We start from the raw sequence: 14,305 nt of genomic DNA, 5'->3' as shown, positions 1-14,305 counted from the left end.
ATAGATCCATCAGAGATCTCAATGTCTTATTCGCGAATTTATCACGATGTATTTTTTAGGATGTCGAAGAAAAATGTAATCAACTCTTGGACGAGCGACAAAAGTTGCATACTGCTTGGCAGCAGAAAAAAGTGCATTTAGATCAATTGATCGACTTGCACTTCTTTTTGCGAGACGCCAAACAGCTTGATACTTTATCCAGCACTCAGGAGGCCGCGCTGAGCGGCGACAATTTCGGGGTCTCGGTTGAGGAAGTAGACGCGCAAGTGAAGAAACACAACGAATTTGAAAAGCTGCTAGTTACACACGAGGAAAAACTGACGGCGCTGCAAGAGCACGGAAATAAACTTTTAGCGCAGAATCATTTCGACTCGTCGACGATCGCTCGGCGATTAAACGAAGTCATTCAAAGACGTGAAAAAATCCGAGATCTGTGCGACATGCGAAGAAAAAAGCTGGAGGCCAGTCTACTACACGCGCAGTTTGTCAGAGATGTGGGCGAGGCCGAATCTTGGATAGGCGAGAAGCAGAAGAAATTGGAAGCGGAAGCGTCGAAAGGCGAAGTGTCTAGTTTGGAAGACAAAATTAAGAAATTGCAGAAACATCAAGCATTCCAAGCGGAACTGGCGGCAAATCAAAGCAGGATCGAAGAGATTAAAGGTAATTGATTAATAAATAAATTATATAATTACTACTTAAATTATATAATTTTCTCGCTTGCATATCAGATTGATAATAAATTTATTTATAAAATAGCAAAAGGAGAAACGTTATTAACGCGAAAGCACCCGGCCAGCACGGAAATTCATCAACAATTGGAACATTTACATACATCCTGGCGAAAATTGCTATTGGAATCTGGAAATCGGGGCAGAGGTTTGGAGGAGGCTCAAGATATCTTGGAATTTAATAATCAAGTGGAGAAAATCGAGGCTTGGATCAGAGACAAGGAAATGATGGTCCAAGCTGGCGATACCGGAAAGGATTACGAGCATTGCTTGAGCTTACAAAGGAAACTCGATGATGTGGATAGCGATATGCGAGTGGACGATTCCAGAATAAAAACAATTAATGCTTTGGCGGATAAGCTTATAAAACAGGTAGAAATCAAATTTTTTATAGAATAAAAAAAATAAAAAAATTTTTCATACATTAACTGAAATGTAAATTTTATTATTGAAAAATATTTTAGTCACTATTTTGCTATTTTGAACAACAGGGTCGTGATAATGAATCAAAGGCAATTCAGCAGCGGCGTGATAACTTTAACAATAAGTGGAAAGGTTTGCAAGGCGCGTTAAGCATGTATCGTGAAACATTAGCGGGTGCATTAGAGATCCATCTATTTAATCGGGATATAGATGATACAAACCAAAGAGTTATTGAGAAATCAATGGCCATGAATACAAGCGACACAGGAAAAGATTTACCCGCTGTCGAGCAGTTACAAAGAAAACAAGAAGCTATGGAGCGAGACATGACAGCAATAGAAGGGAAATTAAAAGTAAGTGAAGAATGTGTGAATTTCCCATAAATTATTTTACTTTACAATTAATTATTAATTTTATAATTTGAAATTAATAAGTTTATTCATCATCATATAATTAATAATTAATAATTTAAATATAGAACAATTCGATAGAACAATAATAATTATTAAATTTATCAATTTTGAGATTCAAAATTAATAAATTTATGTACAATAATTAATATACATAATAGTAATAATTGGAATGTTTTTTTTTAATATCTCTAAATTTTAATATCTCTAATCTCTCTCTTTTATTTATTTATGTGAGAAAGTATTACAATATTTATTTAAAAAATCTTACTCATGTATGTGAATATATTGTAGTGTGTATGCATATCGAAGTATGATTAATGAAATTATAATAATTCTAAATACATTTATTAAATAGAATTTAAAATCACAAATAATATTTTACATTGTAATTTTATTGTATGTATTTTTAGGAGCATAAGGCAGAAGCACAGAAATTGTCGCATAAATATCCGGACAAGGCATCCGAAATAAATGGAATACTATCCGAGCTCCAGTCTAATTGGGACGATTTACAACGTCTAACGCGACATCGACGCGACGCTTTAAATCAAGCTTATACATTGCACAAGTTTCAAGCTGATTTACACGAATTAGATATTTGGGTAGCCGATACTATAAAACGCATGGATGAATCCGAACCACCAACTACCATATCTGAAGCTGAGGCTGTATTAGAACTACATCAAGAAAGGAAAGCAGAAATTGACGGCCGACAAGATACATTTAAAGGTCTAAAGGAACATGGCCAGAAGCTCCTGTCGATTGACGAGGAAATTAAGGATAATCTTGAGCATTTGGAAGAACTTAGACAGACATTGGGAAATGCTTGGGATAATCGTAGGCAAAAATTAACGCAAGCGCATCAGTTGCAACTGTTCAAGGAGCAAGCCGATCAAGCTGATAGTTGGCTGGCGACGAAGGAAGCGTTCCTGAACAACGACGATCTTGGCGAATCTTTATCGGGCGTGGAGACACTGCTGCGTAAGCATGAAGAGTTCGAGAAAATGCTGATGTCTCAATTGGGACGTATCGACGAACTCGAAAAGTTTGCTAATGACATCTTGTCGCGTGAACACGCAGACTCGGGTATAATAAAACAGCGAATCGCTTCCGTTTGCGCCAGAAGAGACAAATTAAAAAATAGCGCGACGGCCAGAAGGAAGAAACTTTTAGAGAGCCATCACTTGCACCAATTTCTCAGGAACATATACGAGGTGGAAGGTTGGCTGCACCAGAAGCAACAAGTAGCGAGTGATGAAAATTATAGAGATTCTTCAAATCTGCAGAGCAAGATACAGAAACATATCGCATTTGAAAGTGAATTGATGGCAAACAAGGCGAGAGTCGCGTCTGTAGTCAACGAAGGTGAAGCGCTTATCGAAGAAAACCATTACGCCTCGAAGGAAATACAGGAACGTTTGGACGAGCTGGAAGCAGAATGGCGTCTTCTGCAAGAGACCAGTGAATTAAAGAAGAACCGACTGAACGACGCATATCAGGCCTTGCTGTTTGGCCGTAGTTTAGACGAATTCGAGACGTGGATGGACGAAGTAGAGACTCAGTTGCAGTCGGAGGATCATGGAAAGGATCTCTCGAGCGTGGCGAATTTACTGAAGAGACATACCAATCTGGAAAACGACGTACTTGGTCACAACGAGGCATGCGAGTCCATCAAGGAGACTGCCACTAGCTTCCAGAAATCAAATCACTTCATGTGCGATGAAATTCAAGAGCGAGCATTAGTTACGATAAATAGATATCATAGTCTTCAGGAACCAATGCAAATACGCAGAGATAATTTAGAAGACGCGAAATTGTTGCACCAGTTTGCGAGAGACGTTGAGGATGAGTTGCACTGGCTGTCAGAGAAAGAACCATTAGCTGCAAGTAACGACCTCGGAAGCTCTCTTACTACAGTGAAGCGATTGCAAAAGAAACATCAAGCTTTAGAAGGAGAATTATTATCCAGGGAACCTGTGGTAGCTTCTTTGGTTAGCAGAGCGACTGTGATGATTCGAAGCGGACACTTCGCGGGAGACAAGATTGAACAATTAATTACAAAACTGCAAGAGGAGTTGTCGCATCTCCGAGACCTGGCGAGTGTCAGAAAATTAAGATTACTCGATGCTGTGGAGTCGCAAACGGTAAGTTATTAAATATGTATATCTTTACTAATCTAATAATATCGTATATAGTGTTATTAAATTAATAATAATAATATTAATATTAATAATAATGATAATAATAATATTAATATCATATAATAATAATAATAATATTAATATTATATTATATATAATATTGTATATAAAATTAATATTAATAATAATATCATAAATTATAATATAAAAAAATAATGCGTAAATAATTTTAGTAATTTTAAAAATTTAACTGATAATAGAAGTGTGTAATTTTTATATACGATAAAATTAAAAAATTACATATTATATATGTACAGTTTTATGCCGAAGCGGCGGAAGCTGAGCAGTGGATTAGAGAAAAACATCCGCAATTAACATCAACTGACTACGGCAAGGATGAAGACTCTGTGCAGTCTCTGCTAAAGAAATTGGAGGGTATCGAACGCGATTTATCCGGTTTCGAGAGCACAATCGATAACCTAGAGAAGCTATCATGCGGTCTAATCGAGCGAAACCACTTTGATAGTAAAAATATCGCCCAAAAGCAATATAATATCGAGGTGAAATTTAAAGAATTGCAGAAATTGAAAGAATATCGATTACAGAGATTATCAGAGAGCGAAAAGTTTTACAAATTTATCAGACAAGCTGATGAAGTAATCGAATGGATTGGAGATCAAACAACGGTAAATTAAAAAATAATTAATTAATAATTATAATTATATAATTATATAATTATATAATTATATAATTATATAATTATATAATTATATAATTACATTCATCTATATATATATTTTAATTATTATAATTAATGTTAATGCATAATTATTAAACGTTACATAATATTAAACATGCTCAGGTCGCTGCATCGGAGGACTACGGCCGCGACGTGGAACATGTGGAACTGCTGATTCAGATATTCGATAATTTCTTAGCCGGCTTGACGACAAGCGAAGGTCGGGTATCGGCGGGGGTTGACGAGGGACAAAGACTGATAGAGCAGGATAATCCCGAGAAAAATAAAATATCTCTTAAAATCGAAGAAACGAAACAACAATGGGAAGATTTGAAGGAATTGGCGCACGCTCGACAAGACGCGTTGGCGGGCGCCAAGCAAGTTCACATGTTCGACAGGACGGCCGACGAGACTATCTCCTGGATACAGGAAAAAGAAGTGGCTCTCAGCTCGGATGGCTACGGCCATGATCTGGAGACTATTCAAGCACTGGTAAGAAAGCATCAAGGATTCGAGACTGATTTGGCAGCTGTGAAGGAGCAAGTAGAGTGCCTGACGGAAGAGGCGTCCAGGTTAATCGAGCTATTTCCAGACGCCCGTGTACATATCGATGTAAAGCATCAAGAAGCGGAAGCGGCATGGAGCGAATTATTGGAGAAAGCGGCGCAGAGACGAAGTAAACTCGCTCAGGCAGAACAACTACAGGCCTATCTAGGCGAGTATAGGGATCTGATATCCTGGATAAACGAGATGGTAGCCAAGGTGACAGCGCCAGAATTGGCGCGTGACGTTCCTGGCGCCGAGGCGTTGATCTCCAGGCACAATGAGTACAAATCGGAGATCGATGCTCGCGAAGAAGCCTTCGAGAAGTTCTACCGAATCGGGCAAAAGTTGATCGAACAGGGCCATTTCCTAGGGAAAGAGATTGAAGAGAAGATATCAGTGTTGCAGCAGCGCCAACAGATCTTGAAAGACACATGGCAGCAGCGGAAATTAATTTACGAACAGAATTTGGATACACAGCTATTCAAGAGGGACGCTGAAACTTTGGAGAATTGGATAGTCAACAGAGAGCCAATGTTGTATGACGAAAAATTGGGAGAGAGTATTTCGCAAGTGGAAGAGTTGATTAGGAAACACGAAGATTTCGAGAAGACCATAGAGGCGCAGGAAGAGAGATTCAGCACCCTTAAGCGAATAACTATGGTAAGTTTGCTATATAAAATAGATAAAAGAAAGGAGATTGTTTTAGCAATTATTATTAATTATTATTAATGGCTTGTGTAATATGTCTCTGTTTAATGTTATGGATGTACAGTTAGAAAAAGCCTTCCGAAAACAACAAGAAGCAGAAATGGCCGCACGTCAAGCGGAGAAAGAGCGTGTGGAACGCGAGCGGATTGAAGAACGGAAACGTAAAGAGGTGCAAAGGATAACCGAAGAACGAAAACGCGAAGAGGAACGTAGGCGATTATTAGACAATTCTCATCGCGCGCAACACGATGAAGTTAATGGCTCTGTCGATGAACACGAATCTGTGAATATGTAAGTTAAAATTGAAATTTAATTCAAGACTAAATGTGCTGAAATATCTAAAGTAATAATTTAAAAAAATGTTTTACAAATACTACTGCTTATATCTATTAGATTATCTCCGCTGAAGGGTGCTACTTCCGAAACAGCAGAACCTGCCACATCTCAGAAATCTCATGGTATATCACACGTATTTGGCGAAAAATTAAGACGAGGTATGTGCCATTTTCATATGAAAAAAATTGATAACAATTTAGTTTTCTTTTCTTGTTTTAATAAAAGGATTATATAATTTATTAATTGCGATTTTTTTGTATTCAAATTTTTTCAGCAACTTCAGATATCAAAAGGGCTGAAAGCATGAAAGTAGATACGAAGAAGCCGAAACGGACTCCTAGCTTCACGACCAGACGAAGAACACAAAGTTTCAGAAAACTACAGCGAATGGAGAACATGGACGCTTTGCGACCGGTTGAAATTCAAGGTTTTCTCGAACGAAAGCACGAGCTTCAAAGCGCCGGCAAAAAAGCAGCCGTTCGATCGTGGAAGCAGTATTACACTGGTACCTAATCATTTATAAAATTAGACGACCTTTTTACATTCGCAAATATATTTTTATTTATCAACCATTGCAGTATTATGCGGGCAACTGCTGTGTTTCTTCAAGGACGTGGAAGATTTTTCATTGAGCAAAGCAGCTACTGCTCCGATAACTATTTTCAATGCCCTATGCGAGAAAGCAGACGATTACACGAAGAAGAAGAACGTATTTCGATTGAAGTGTACGGATGGCTCGGAGTTTTTGTTTTTAGCACCGAGTCAACAAGAGATGGAAGATTGGGTCAACAAAATTTCATTCCATGCGAAACTGCCGCCAAGTCTGCAACTCTTAAGCTACGACGAGTCGCAGAAGGTTTGCGATATATAAACTAATTTATCTTTTTTTTTTATTATCTCAATGTTTCAAATTTTTTTTATTATCTTATCGAACTGTAAAATCTATGATCTATATATTCTCTGTCTTTCAATTTCAAATACAGCAAGAAGGTTTGGACCGCCTGCAGAACTCGGGACTGGATCAAGTAGATGATAATGTGTCGACCGGAAGTAGCCGCGTTTCCACACCGGAGATGGAACGCAAGAACTCTGTGATTAGGCGTGAGCCAACGTCGCCGAATCAACATTCACCAAGCACTGTGCAAGTAGAGTTCCTGCAGACGCATCGGCAGAATCAGCAACGACGCAACGATGCGCAGAATGTCGATGCGTTCCTCGCATCGCAGAGATCCGAGATACCGCAAACTCAAACAGAGTTTCTGCAAATGCACAGGCAACAGCAGCTGCTCGCGCAACAGCAGCAACAATTGATGCAACAGGAGCAACTGGCGGCTCAGTGGGATCAGTATCAACACAATTCCGCGATGTTGGAAACCGATAAACCACCCATACCACCCCGAGGCGCTCCTCCACCTATTCCCATGAGAACACCGAGTTCAGAAAATATGATACAATATAGGCGTAACGGTACGCACATGGATTTAATTCAATGGATTTAATTATTAATTAAAAGCTTAATTTTTAACTTTAATTGAAATTGATTTTTTTAAAGATAAAATTTATTACATTTTTTTATGTGCACATATCATTTTTTTATCTTTTGATAATCGCTTTATATTGCATTGTTATTTATCTTATCTTGTAATCTTTTATGTATAAATAAAAAAATGTCTCCATATAGATGTGGAACACCATTTGCAACAAGGAAGGCCTAACGTCTATCAACGCAGTGCAACGTTAAATCATAATGGATCTAGCCAGTACTCATCGAACGAGCCACCGACATGGCACAGACAAAGTAGCGTGGATCTTCCTCAACAACATCAAGGTACATTATTATGTGTGTAGTATAATTTAAAAACTCAAGAGGTTTAGGAAGATTTTACTCGATATTCGTGGACACGTGAACATTCATCATCATTTTGTAGAATTAGCACCTCCATTGCCATTGAGTGCCCCTCCGCCGACTAGAATGACTCAGTGGAACATTCCTCAGCATCTTGGTCAGTCATTATAAAACACATTCGGTGATGTGCAGAAAAATCGATAACGTGAAAAAGTCGCATGCAATCATTCTATATTGACACTTTTTCATCACTCATCCGCATTTTAAGATTTTTTTATCTACCAAAATGCTTGGCCAGGAATGTAAAATGCTAAAGCAATGTGAAAATTATCAATTACATATTTATATACATATATGTTTAACCAGAACACATAAATATTCGTATTTTTTAAAATATTAACAGATTTTTGCTATTTATAACCACTTTGAAGATTATAATTTAATATTGCATTCTGCGCTGATATCTGCACTTTGATTTTTAACTTTAAAATTCACATAATTAGCAATAACAATTGTAAATAGCTATTTAGTGTACAATAACAATATAGCTGAATTATGCAAGTGTTGCATCAATATGTGATGTCAATGTAATCAAATAAAAATTTTTTTAATTGTATCTTTCTTTTGTTACAGCCTATGGGAATGTACCAGTAAATATTAGACAAGTAAGCGTTTTTATAAAACATTAATAATTAAATTAAATACTTAAAATTTAATAAACGATTTAAAGCAATTTATATTTATTTTGTAAAATGAGAACTCATAATTACTAATTATAAAATTTCTTAAATTTCTTCCAAAATATATGTTTTATTTAGAAAAATATTTTAAAAAAGAGTATTATATTGTATTTAAATTAGATTACATAAGATATCTGCACATAAAAAAATAAGCGATTATAACAATTTCAATATTTCATGATAACTTCATGATAACGCTGTCTTGTTTATAAGCCCGAGTATAATAGATTCATATTTTTTTAGGGTACACAACAACAAAATAATACTTTCACCGGTAGACCGACATCGTTGCCGCCTTACGTTGCTCCTCCAGCGGCTCCGCAATCATCTCCTCCGAACATCACAGTGGTGGATGGCAGAAGAACGTCAGAGAGCGGATCAGAAAGCGAGCAAAGTTCAGGCGGCAATCGCAAAGATCGCGATTACAAGCGAAGTTCTGTATTAAGCAATTTATTCGGAAGACGCAAGAAACCTTCTCAATCGTAACACTAATTTCCAAAATTCTTCGAAACACGTTTATAACTGTGTTTTTGTAGTCGTTGCATATGAATCTTAGATGTGATGCAAAATGCTATCTTCCTCGTGCAAAACGAACGATGAAGTTTTTTGAGAATATCATTAAGATTTTTAATTTCATGGCATATTTTTGTTAAGCAGTACATCGATAGTAACTTATTTCTTGCAAATTTTATAGCAATTTTATTTGTATATTTATCACGATGATTTTAATTCGATTTATACTTCAATTCCGAATTTGAATCTATGTACAACAAATTTTCCACTATTTACAATCCAAATCATAATCGATAATTAATTAAAAGATAAAATCTTAATTATGAATTTACAATTTGAAGAAAATTAGAAGTTAAAATTTAGATTTTTCATAAAATTTATATTCTTCGAAAATATAAAGTTACTTATATTATTCAAATCCTTAGATAATATTGCGAATTATTCGGGAATGTTTGATTCTCGATGTTGTTGAATAATTTTTTCTGTGTATATAAAAATAATGTTTATTAAAATAATCATAAAAATTAAAATTGCGTTAATCAATTGTCATAATTCTAAGAATTATTTGGCACATACTGACAACTTTTAATTTTGAAATAATTTTATTATATACGCTATTAATTATCATTAATAGCATATGTAGCATTAATTATCATTAATAGCATATATAAAAAATTATTTCAAATATTATAAGAAAAAATTATTTTTCAAATTATTTCTATGTTAAAATTAATATAACGATATATAAAAAAATATCGTTATTCTATTTATTTATATATATTAATAAACATATATATATATATATTAATAAAGCATAAAGAGAGTTCACATGTATGTGCAAATAACATCTTTAAAGATTATGACAGCTGAAAATTTTCAGTTATATTGAAAAGAACAAATATACAATGATTCAATAAAATATCATATAAACATATTAATTTTATTATGATTTTTTATATTTAACTTTAGTTTCGGGTCTGTTAATGATGGATTAATCGCAATTTTGAATTATTCTTATAATAGTAACATGATAAGAATTAAACTGAAGGCCTTTGAGATACAATCACAACAAACAATGATATTTTATAATATTAAAAATTGCAATCCTATGAAAATAGATGGTCACAGATTACCGAGTTTATTTGAGATGTACCTGACTTTAAGAACAAAATGTAAGATGACTTCTATTTTTGGAGAGAGAGAAAAAGAGGAAGCTTATCTCTTCCCCTTTTTTTAAGTTAAAAGATACCAGCAAAGACATTAAAATGCCAGAAGAGTGTAATGTTTAAGTTGTAGATGTCATAATATATATTGCAAATATTATATATATTTGTAGACCCATATGTGGGACCAATGATCTTAATGTATTAAATGCCAGAGATAATGTCGACGTATTTTTTGATGAGGAAGATGAAATATTATATTCTCGAGCGTTATACCATTTTTACGATAATGGTGATGTTATGAAATGTAAAGTGTATTTAATACAATATAAAAATTGTATACTATGCAGGCATAGGTCTGCAGGTAGTTATAGAGAAAAAGAAGGTCAAAATATAATATCATATGAACAAAATAAAACCCGCATATTTATTTATAAAATCCGAAAAAGAAATAAATTCATCTCTCTCTTTCATTTACTTTAGATGTATTTAAGAAAATAATTAATACATTTTTCAATTATTCTCAATTATACATTAAATTTTATATTTTTTAAATAACAACAATCGTTTTTAAAAATTTAACAGTCATGAAAATTGTATCAATTTAGATTAATGTACTGTATCATAATTGAATTGAAATGTACAGTTATTAATTTTATTTAAAAAAAGGAGAAAAGTATTATTTCTCCCTTGCTTTTCTTTTTTTCTATTGTAAAAAGAAAATCTTTAATAAATCTTTATATAAATATTAATTTTAACAATATAAGTGTGTACAAAAAATTTGTCATATTTATAAAAATCTTAATTCTTAAATCTTTTATTTATAATTTTCATTTGCAATAATCCCGACATTTCGTAATGTATATATATCATTTTATATATACATATATATATTTTTTTTCGTAACTATATCCTCTTTTATATCCTTCATTACCATCTGTGCTTTAGAGCTTATGATTTCTCATTCTAGTGGCAATACTTGCCGACATGGCGTATCTCATCTTGAAACTCAATGTATATATCTATGTAAACATCGCATCAGAATCGTAGTATCCTCAAATCATCAATCAATCGTCAATGAACGTCAATGGTCAATATTGTTGACTTGGTTATAAATACATCACGAGATGTCTGATGGTAAATAGCATATTTTCAATAATACTCTATGATTATAATAGTCATTATTAATGTATAAAAAAAATAATGAATAATAATTTGAGCAATAAATGCAATTATAAAATTTTAAATGTGCATATGTATATACACAAATATTTTTTGTTTTTAATATAAATAATCTATAATAATAATAATATAAAAGATAAATAATTTTTAATATAAAAAATAATAAAATTAATATATATATATATATATATATATATATAATATAAAGGCTTAGATGGCTGTTGATAGTTAAAAAATATGTATTGTATAAAAGTAATATATATAATCTAAATTATGAATTTGAATTTATAGAAGAAGTAATTCGCCGGAGATTGCTTATAGACGGCGATGGGACAGGAGATGACCGTAGAATCAATATGCTGTTAAAATCATTCATAAAGTGGATTAATAGTTCTGATGTAGATAATACATTACACGAAAGAATGTTATCGCAATTGGCACAATGCGAATTTGCACAGAAAAAATCCAGATTAGTCTCAAATATGAGTCGAGAAGAATTAGACAGCTATGAAAAGCTGTCCAAAGAAATCGAAATACAAATAGAAGAAGCCAAAGAAGACATAGAAAAAACTAAGATAGAATTGCAAGAAGCCAAACGTGTGAGAAAGAATAGAATAGAATACGATGTATTAGCAAAAGTCATCAATGAACAACCAGATCGGTTGGAAACAGACATCAAGCTTGCCACATTACAGCAAGAATTAGCCACTTTAAAGGTTTGATAGCATGTTTTTATACATATATAATATAATCAATCTTTTTTAAATAAATTTAAAAATTGATTTTATTTTTGAGTAATGTTTTATTTGTAGGACAAATCAGAGCAATTGGAGCACAAGTTAGAAATGCGTCGTAAACAATTTCATGTTTTAATATCATCGATACATTCTTTACAAGGAATGTTAGATAAATGTGATGAAGAAATAATTGATATGAGCCTTGAGAATGATACAGAAGATACAAATGTGCAAATGCAGGACAGTCCATAATTAAATTTATTCTAGAAATAATTTAAAATAAGTGATAAAATAGAAAAAAAAAAACAAAATTTTATTTTTATTGCCAATATTATTTAATGTAACTGTATTTTCTTCAAATTTCGACAATGTATCAAAATACATGCATCAAAAAATCTTTAATTTTAGTTTGCTAGTTTTTGGTACATGTCTAATAGTTAAAGACAGTCTAGTATCACGTTTTATTATTTCTCCTTCCATAAACTTTCTTATACACATATGTAGATTTTTTATTGAAGATTCTGATATACTATCTGTATCTCTTTCTGCTATAGAATGCAAGTAATTGTGATATAAATCCTTTTGTAGAACTAATAGACTTCTGCGTTCTAGTAATAAGCTAAATTCTACCTTAGGCTGTTGTTGCTACAAAAAAAATGATATGATTACATATAAATATGTATTATATCAGCCTTGGTATATTGTAGTATCTACCTCTGTTGTATCGAGCCGTTTATAAAAGTCAAGAAGTGTATGGGAACCACAACTTATAGTAGTTACGACAGGATAAAAAAGCGGGCCATCTGAGTGTGCCTGGAGAAATCACTGTGTTATTCTCATAATATCATGTATATACTTTCACATTTTCTATTGACTGATATAGATAAATATAATCTATGTAGTAGAAAAAATTTATGTGAAGAAAATTAATTATGTCTTTTGCTTATCTAACATACCATTATTCCTTGCCCTGATAAATATTCATTAATTAAAACATGATTAGGTAACACTCCATTTTCAAAAGCGTTCAAAGCTGCCACTTTATCAATATATTTCTGAAGCCACTAAAATATATATACCAGTGTTAATATTTGATTAATATAATCATTTAATCTAGTACTTCTTATAATTGCTGTCACAATATAAAAAAACCTACAGTTTTTCCATTTTTAAAACAACATATTTTACATTCTTACTACCTACACTAGGAATTTCTTCCGCTATCATTCCCTTAGGATGTGGTATACCACCCCAATTTTGCAATCTACGATGACTCAATTGTGTCCATTTTGGTTGTGGTACACTATTTATGTATTTTATAACTTGTCTCTCTTCTTCCTCGGTAATAAAATTTGGTATGTAACACGCAGTGTCTGGTATCTATGATTTACATAATATATATAAAATCACAAATTCTTTTTTAATTAAAATATAAGTTCTGAATAAAGACTATATCAGTTAGTTAATAAGAATAAACCTGTGACACTACTGTATTGGACAACAAAGAACATTGTTCCTCAGTCATTTTCACAATCTTCTTTAATAATATTGAATGAATTAATGTCGTGCTAATCCTAATAACAATTTCAGAAATCGATAAGTCGATGAACGATAATGTAAACAACTGTGAACTATAAACAGCTGAGAGACCGCGTGCATAATACGTGCGCGTGCGTATACGAGAAAATTGATAAACTGACAGCTAGCAGAAACTTCCTCAGTCGTACGCAGTCGTAAACGTCAAACGTTTGTTTTCTTCCGCGGGTCACATGGCAATGGCAAATTATCAATTCTATTATACGGTTATCGGAACATCATAATAAATATTGCTTATAGCAATATATTGGAAAGATTACATTTAATAAGTGAATTTTAAAAATTAGAATTTTAATGCGCGATACTACAAGATATCAGAATACACGTTTGCCGTTCTTCAGGCACTGTATGTTAATCAATAGTGTATTTGCATAAAATCGATTAATGACCTAAACTAACACATTTCGTAATACGAGTTTCTACGAAAAAAATATCTGTCAAATCTGTGTTAATATAAATTGAATAATAAGTGGAGTAAAAATCAAATATAGCCA

At 33.0% G+C, this 14,305-nt stretch overlaps 3 protein-coding genes across 6 annotated transcripts in view; 2 read left to right on the top strand and 1 right to left on the bottom strand.

Annotated features, from left to right (window-relative positions):
- LOC105254732 (spectrin beta chain, non-erythrocytic 5) overlaps window positions 1-9,292 on the top strand; it is a 61,593-nt gene extending 52,301 nt beyond the window's left edge. For 2 of the 4 annotated variants that reach the window (XM_025412652.1, XM_025412650.1), the window contains 15 exons: window positions 60-660; window positions 757-1,100; window positions 1,220-1,504; window positions 1,975-3,708; window positions 4,023-4,391; window positions 4,568-5,650; window positions 5,763-5,989; window positions 6,092-6,192; window positions 6,309-6,539; window positions 6,613-6,890; window positions 7,018-7,501; window positions 7,716-7,862; window positions 7,963-8,037; window positions 8,514-8,545; window positions 8,864-9,292. In XM_025412652.1, the coding sequence (XP_025268437.1) occupies window positions 60-660; window positions 757-1,100; window positions 1,220-1,504; window positions 1,975-3,708; window positions 4,023-4,391; window positions 4,568-5,650; window positions 5,763-5,989; window positions 6,092-6,192; window positions 6,309-6,539; window positions 6,613-6,890; window positions 7,018-7,501; window positions 7,716-7,862; window positions 7,963-8,037; window positions 8,514-8,545; window positions 8,864-9,106 (6,234 nt within the window). In that variant the 3' untranslated portion in view covers window positions 9,107-9,292. The remainder of the gene's footprint in view (window positions 1-59; window positions 661-756; window positions 1,101-1,219; window positions 1,505-1,974; window positions 3,709-4,022; window positions 4,392-4,567; window positions 5,651-5,762; window positions 5,990-6,091; window positions 6,193-6,308; window positions 6,540-6,612; window positions 6,891-7,017; window positions 7,502-7,715; window positions 7,863-7,962; window positions 8,038-8,513; window positions 8,546-8,863) is intronic. The other 2 variants (XM_025412649.1, XM_025412651.1) reach the window with 2 other exon arrangements.
- Window positions 9,293-11,295: 2,003 nt separating this feature from the next.
- Window positions 11,296-12,505, top strand: LOC105254733 (THO complex subunit 7 homolog). The gene is made up of 3 exons (XM_011263609.3): window positions 11,296-11,433; window positions 11,770-12,194; window positions 12,291-12,505. The coding sequence occupies exons 1-3, from the start codon at window positions 11,424-11,426 to the stop codon at window positions 12,465-12,467; spliced, it is 612 nt and encodes a 203-aa protein (XP_011261911.1). The 5' UTR covers window positions 11,296-11,423; the 3' UTR covers window positions 12,468-12,505.
- An 11-nt stretch (window positions 12,506-12,516) lies between these two features.
- On the bottom strand, window positions 12,517-13,906 carry LOC105254740 (alpha-ketoglutarate-dependent dioxygenase alkB homolog 6). The gene is made up of 5 exons (XM_011263616.3): window positions 13,693-13,906; window positions 13,419-13,595; window positions 13,172-13,279; window positions 12,930-13,028; window positions 12,517-12,860 (listed from the first exon to the last, which is right to left on the bottom strand). Exons 1-5 carry the CDS (start codon window positions 13,738-13,740, stop codon window positions 12,603-12,605), a joined length of 690 nt encoding a protein of 229 aa, XP_011261918.1. The 5' UTR covers window positions 13,741-13,906; the 3' UTR covers window positions 12,517-12,602.
- Between the last annotated feature and the right edge of the window lie 399 nt (window positions 13,907-14,305).

The sequence above is a fragment of the Camponotus floridanus genome, unplaced genomic scaffold (assembly GCF_003227725.1).
Source record: "Camponotus floridanus strain SB8 unplaced genomic scaffold, Cflo_v7.5 scaffold54, whole genome shotgun sequence".
NCBI classification, from domain to species: Eukaryota; Metazoa; Arthropoda; class Insecta; order Hymenoptera; family Formicidae; genus Camponotus; species Camponotus floridanus.
The sequence above is the reverse complement of the archived record's forward strand: the minus strand, read 5'-3'. Positions and strand labels throughout refer to the sequence as shown.

Bases quoted from the DNA above. Each gene is read 5' to 3' on its own strand.
- LOC105254740 (XM_011263616.3), bottom strand. From the start codon at position 13,740: ATGACTGAGGAACAATGTTCTTTGTTGTCCAATACAGTAGTGTCACAG. The intron at 13,596-13,692 runs GTTTATTCTTAT...TGTAAATCATAG, and splicing joins CCAATACAGTAGTGTCACAG to ATACCAGACACTGCGTGTTA. The intron at 12,861-12,929 runs GTAGATACTACA...TTTTTTTTGTAG, and splicing joins AACGGCTCGATACAACAGAG to CAACAACAGCCTAAGGTAGA.
- LOC105254733 (XM_011263609.3), top strand. The intron at 12,195-12,290 runs GTTTGATAGCAT...TTTTATTTGTAG, and splicing joins AAGAATTAGCCACTTTAAAG to GACAAATCAGAGCAATTGGA.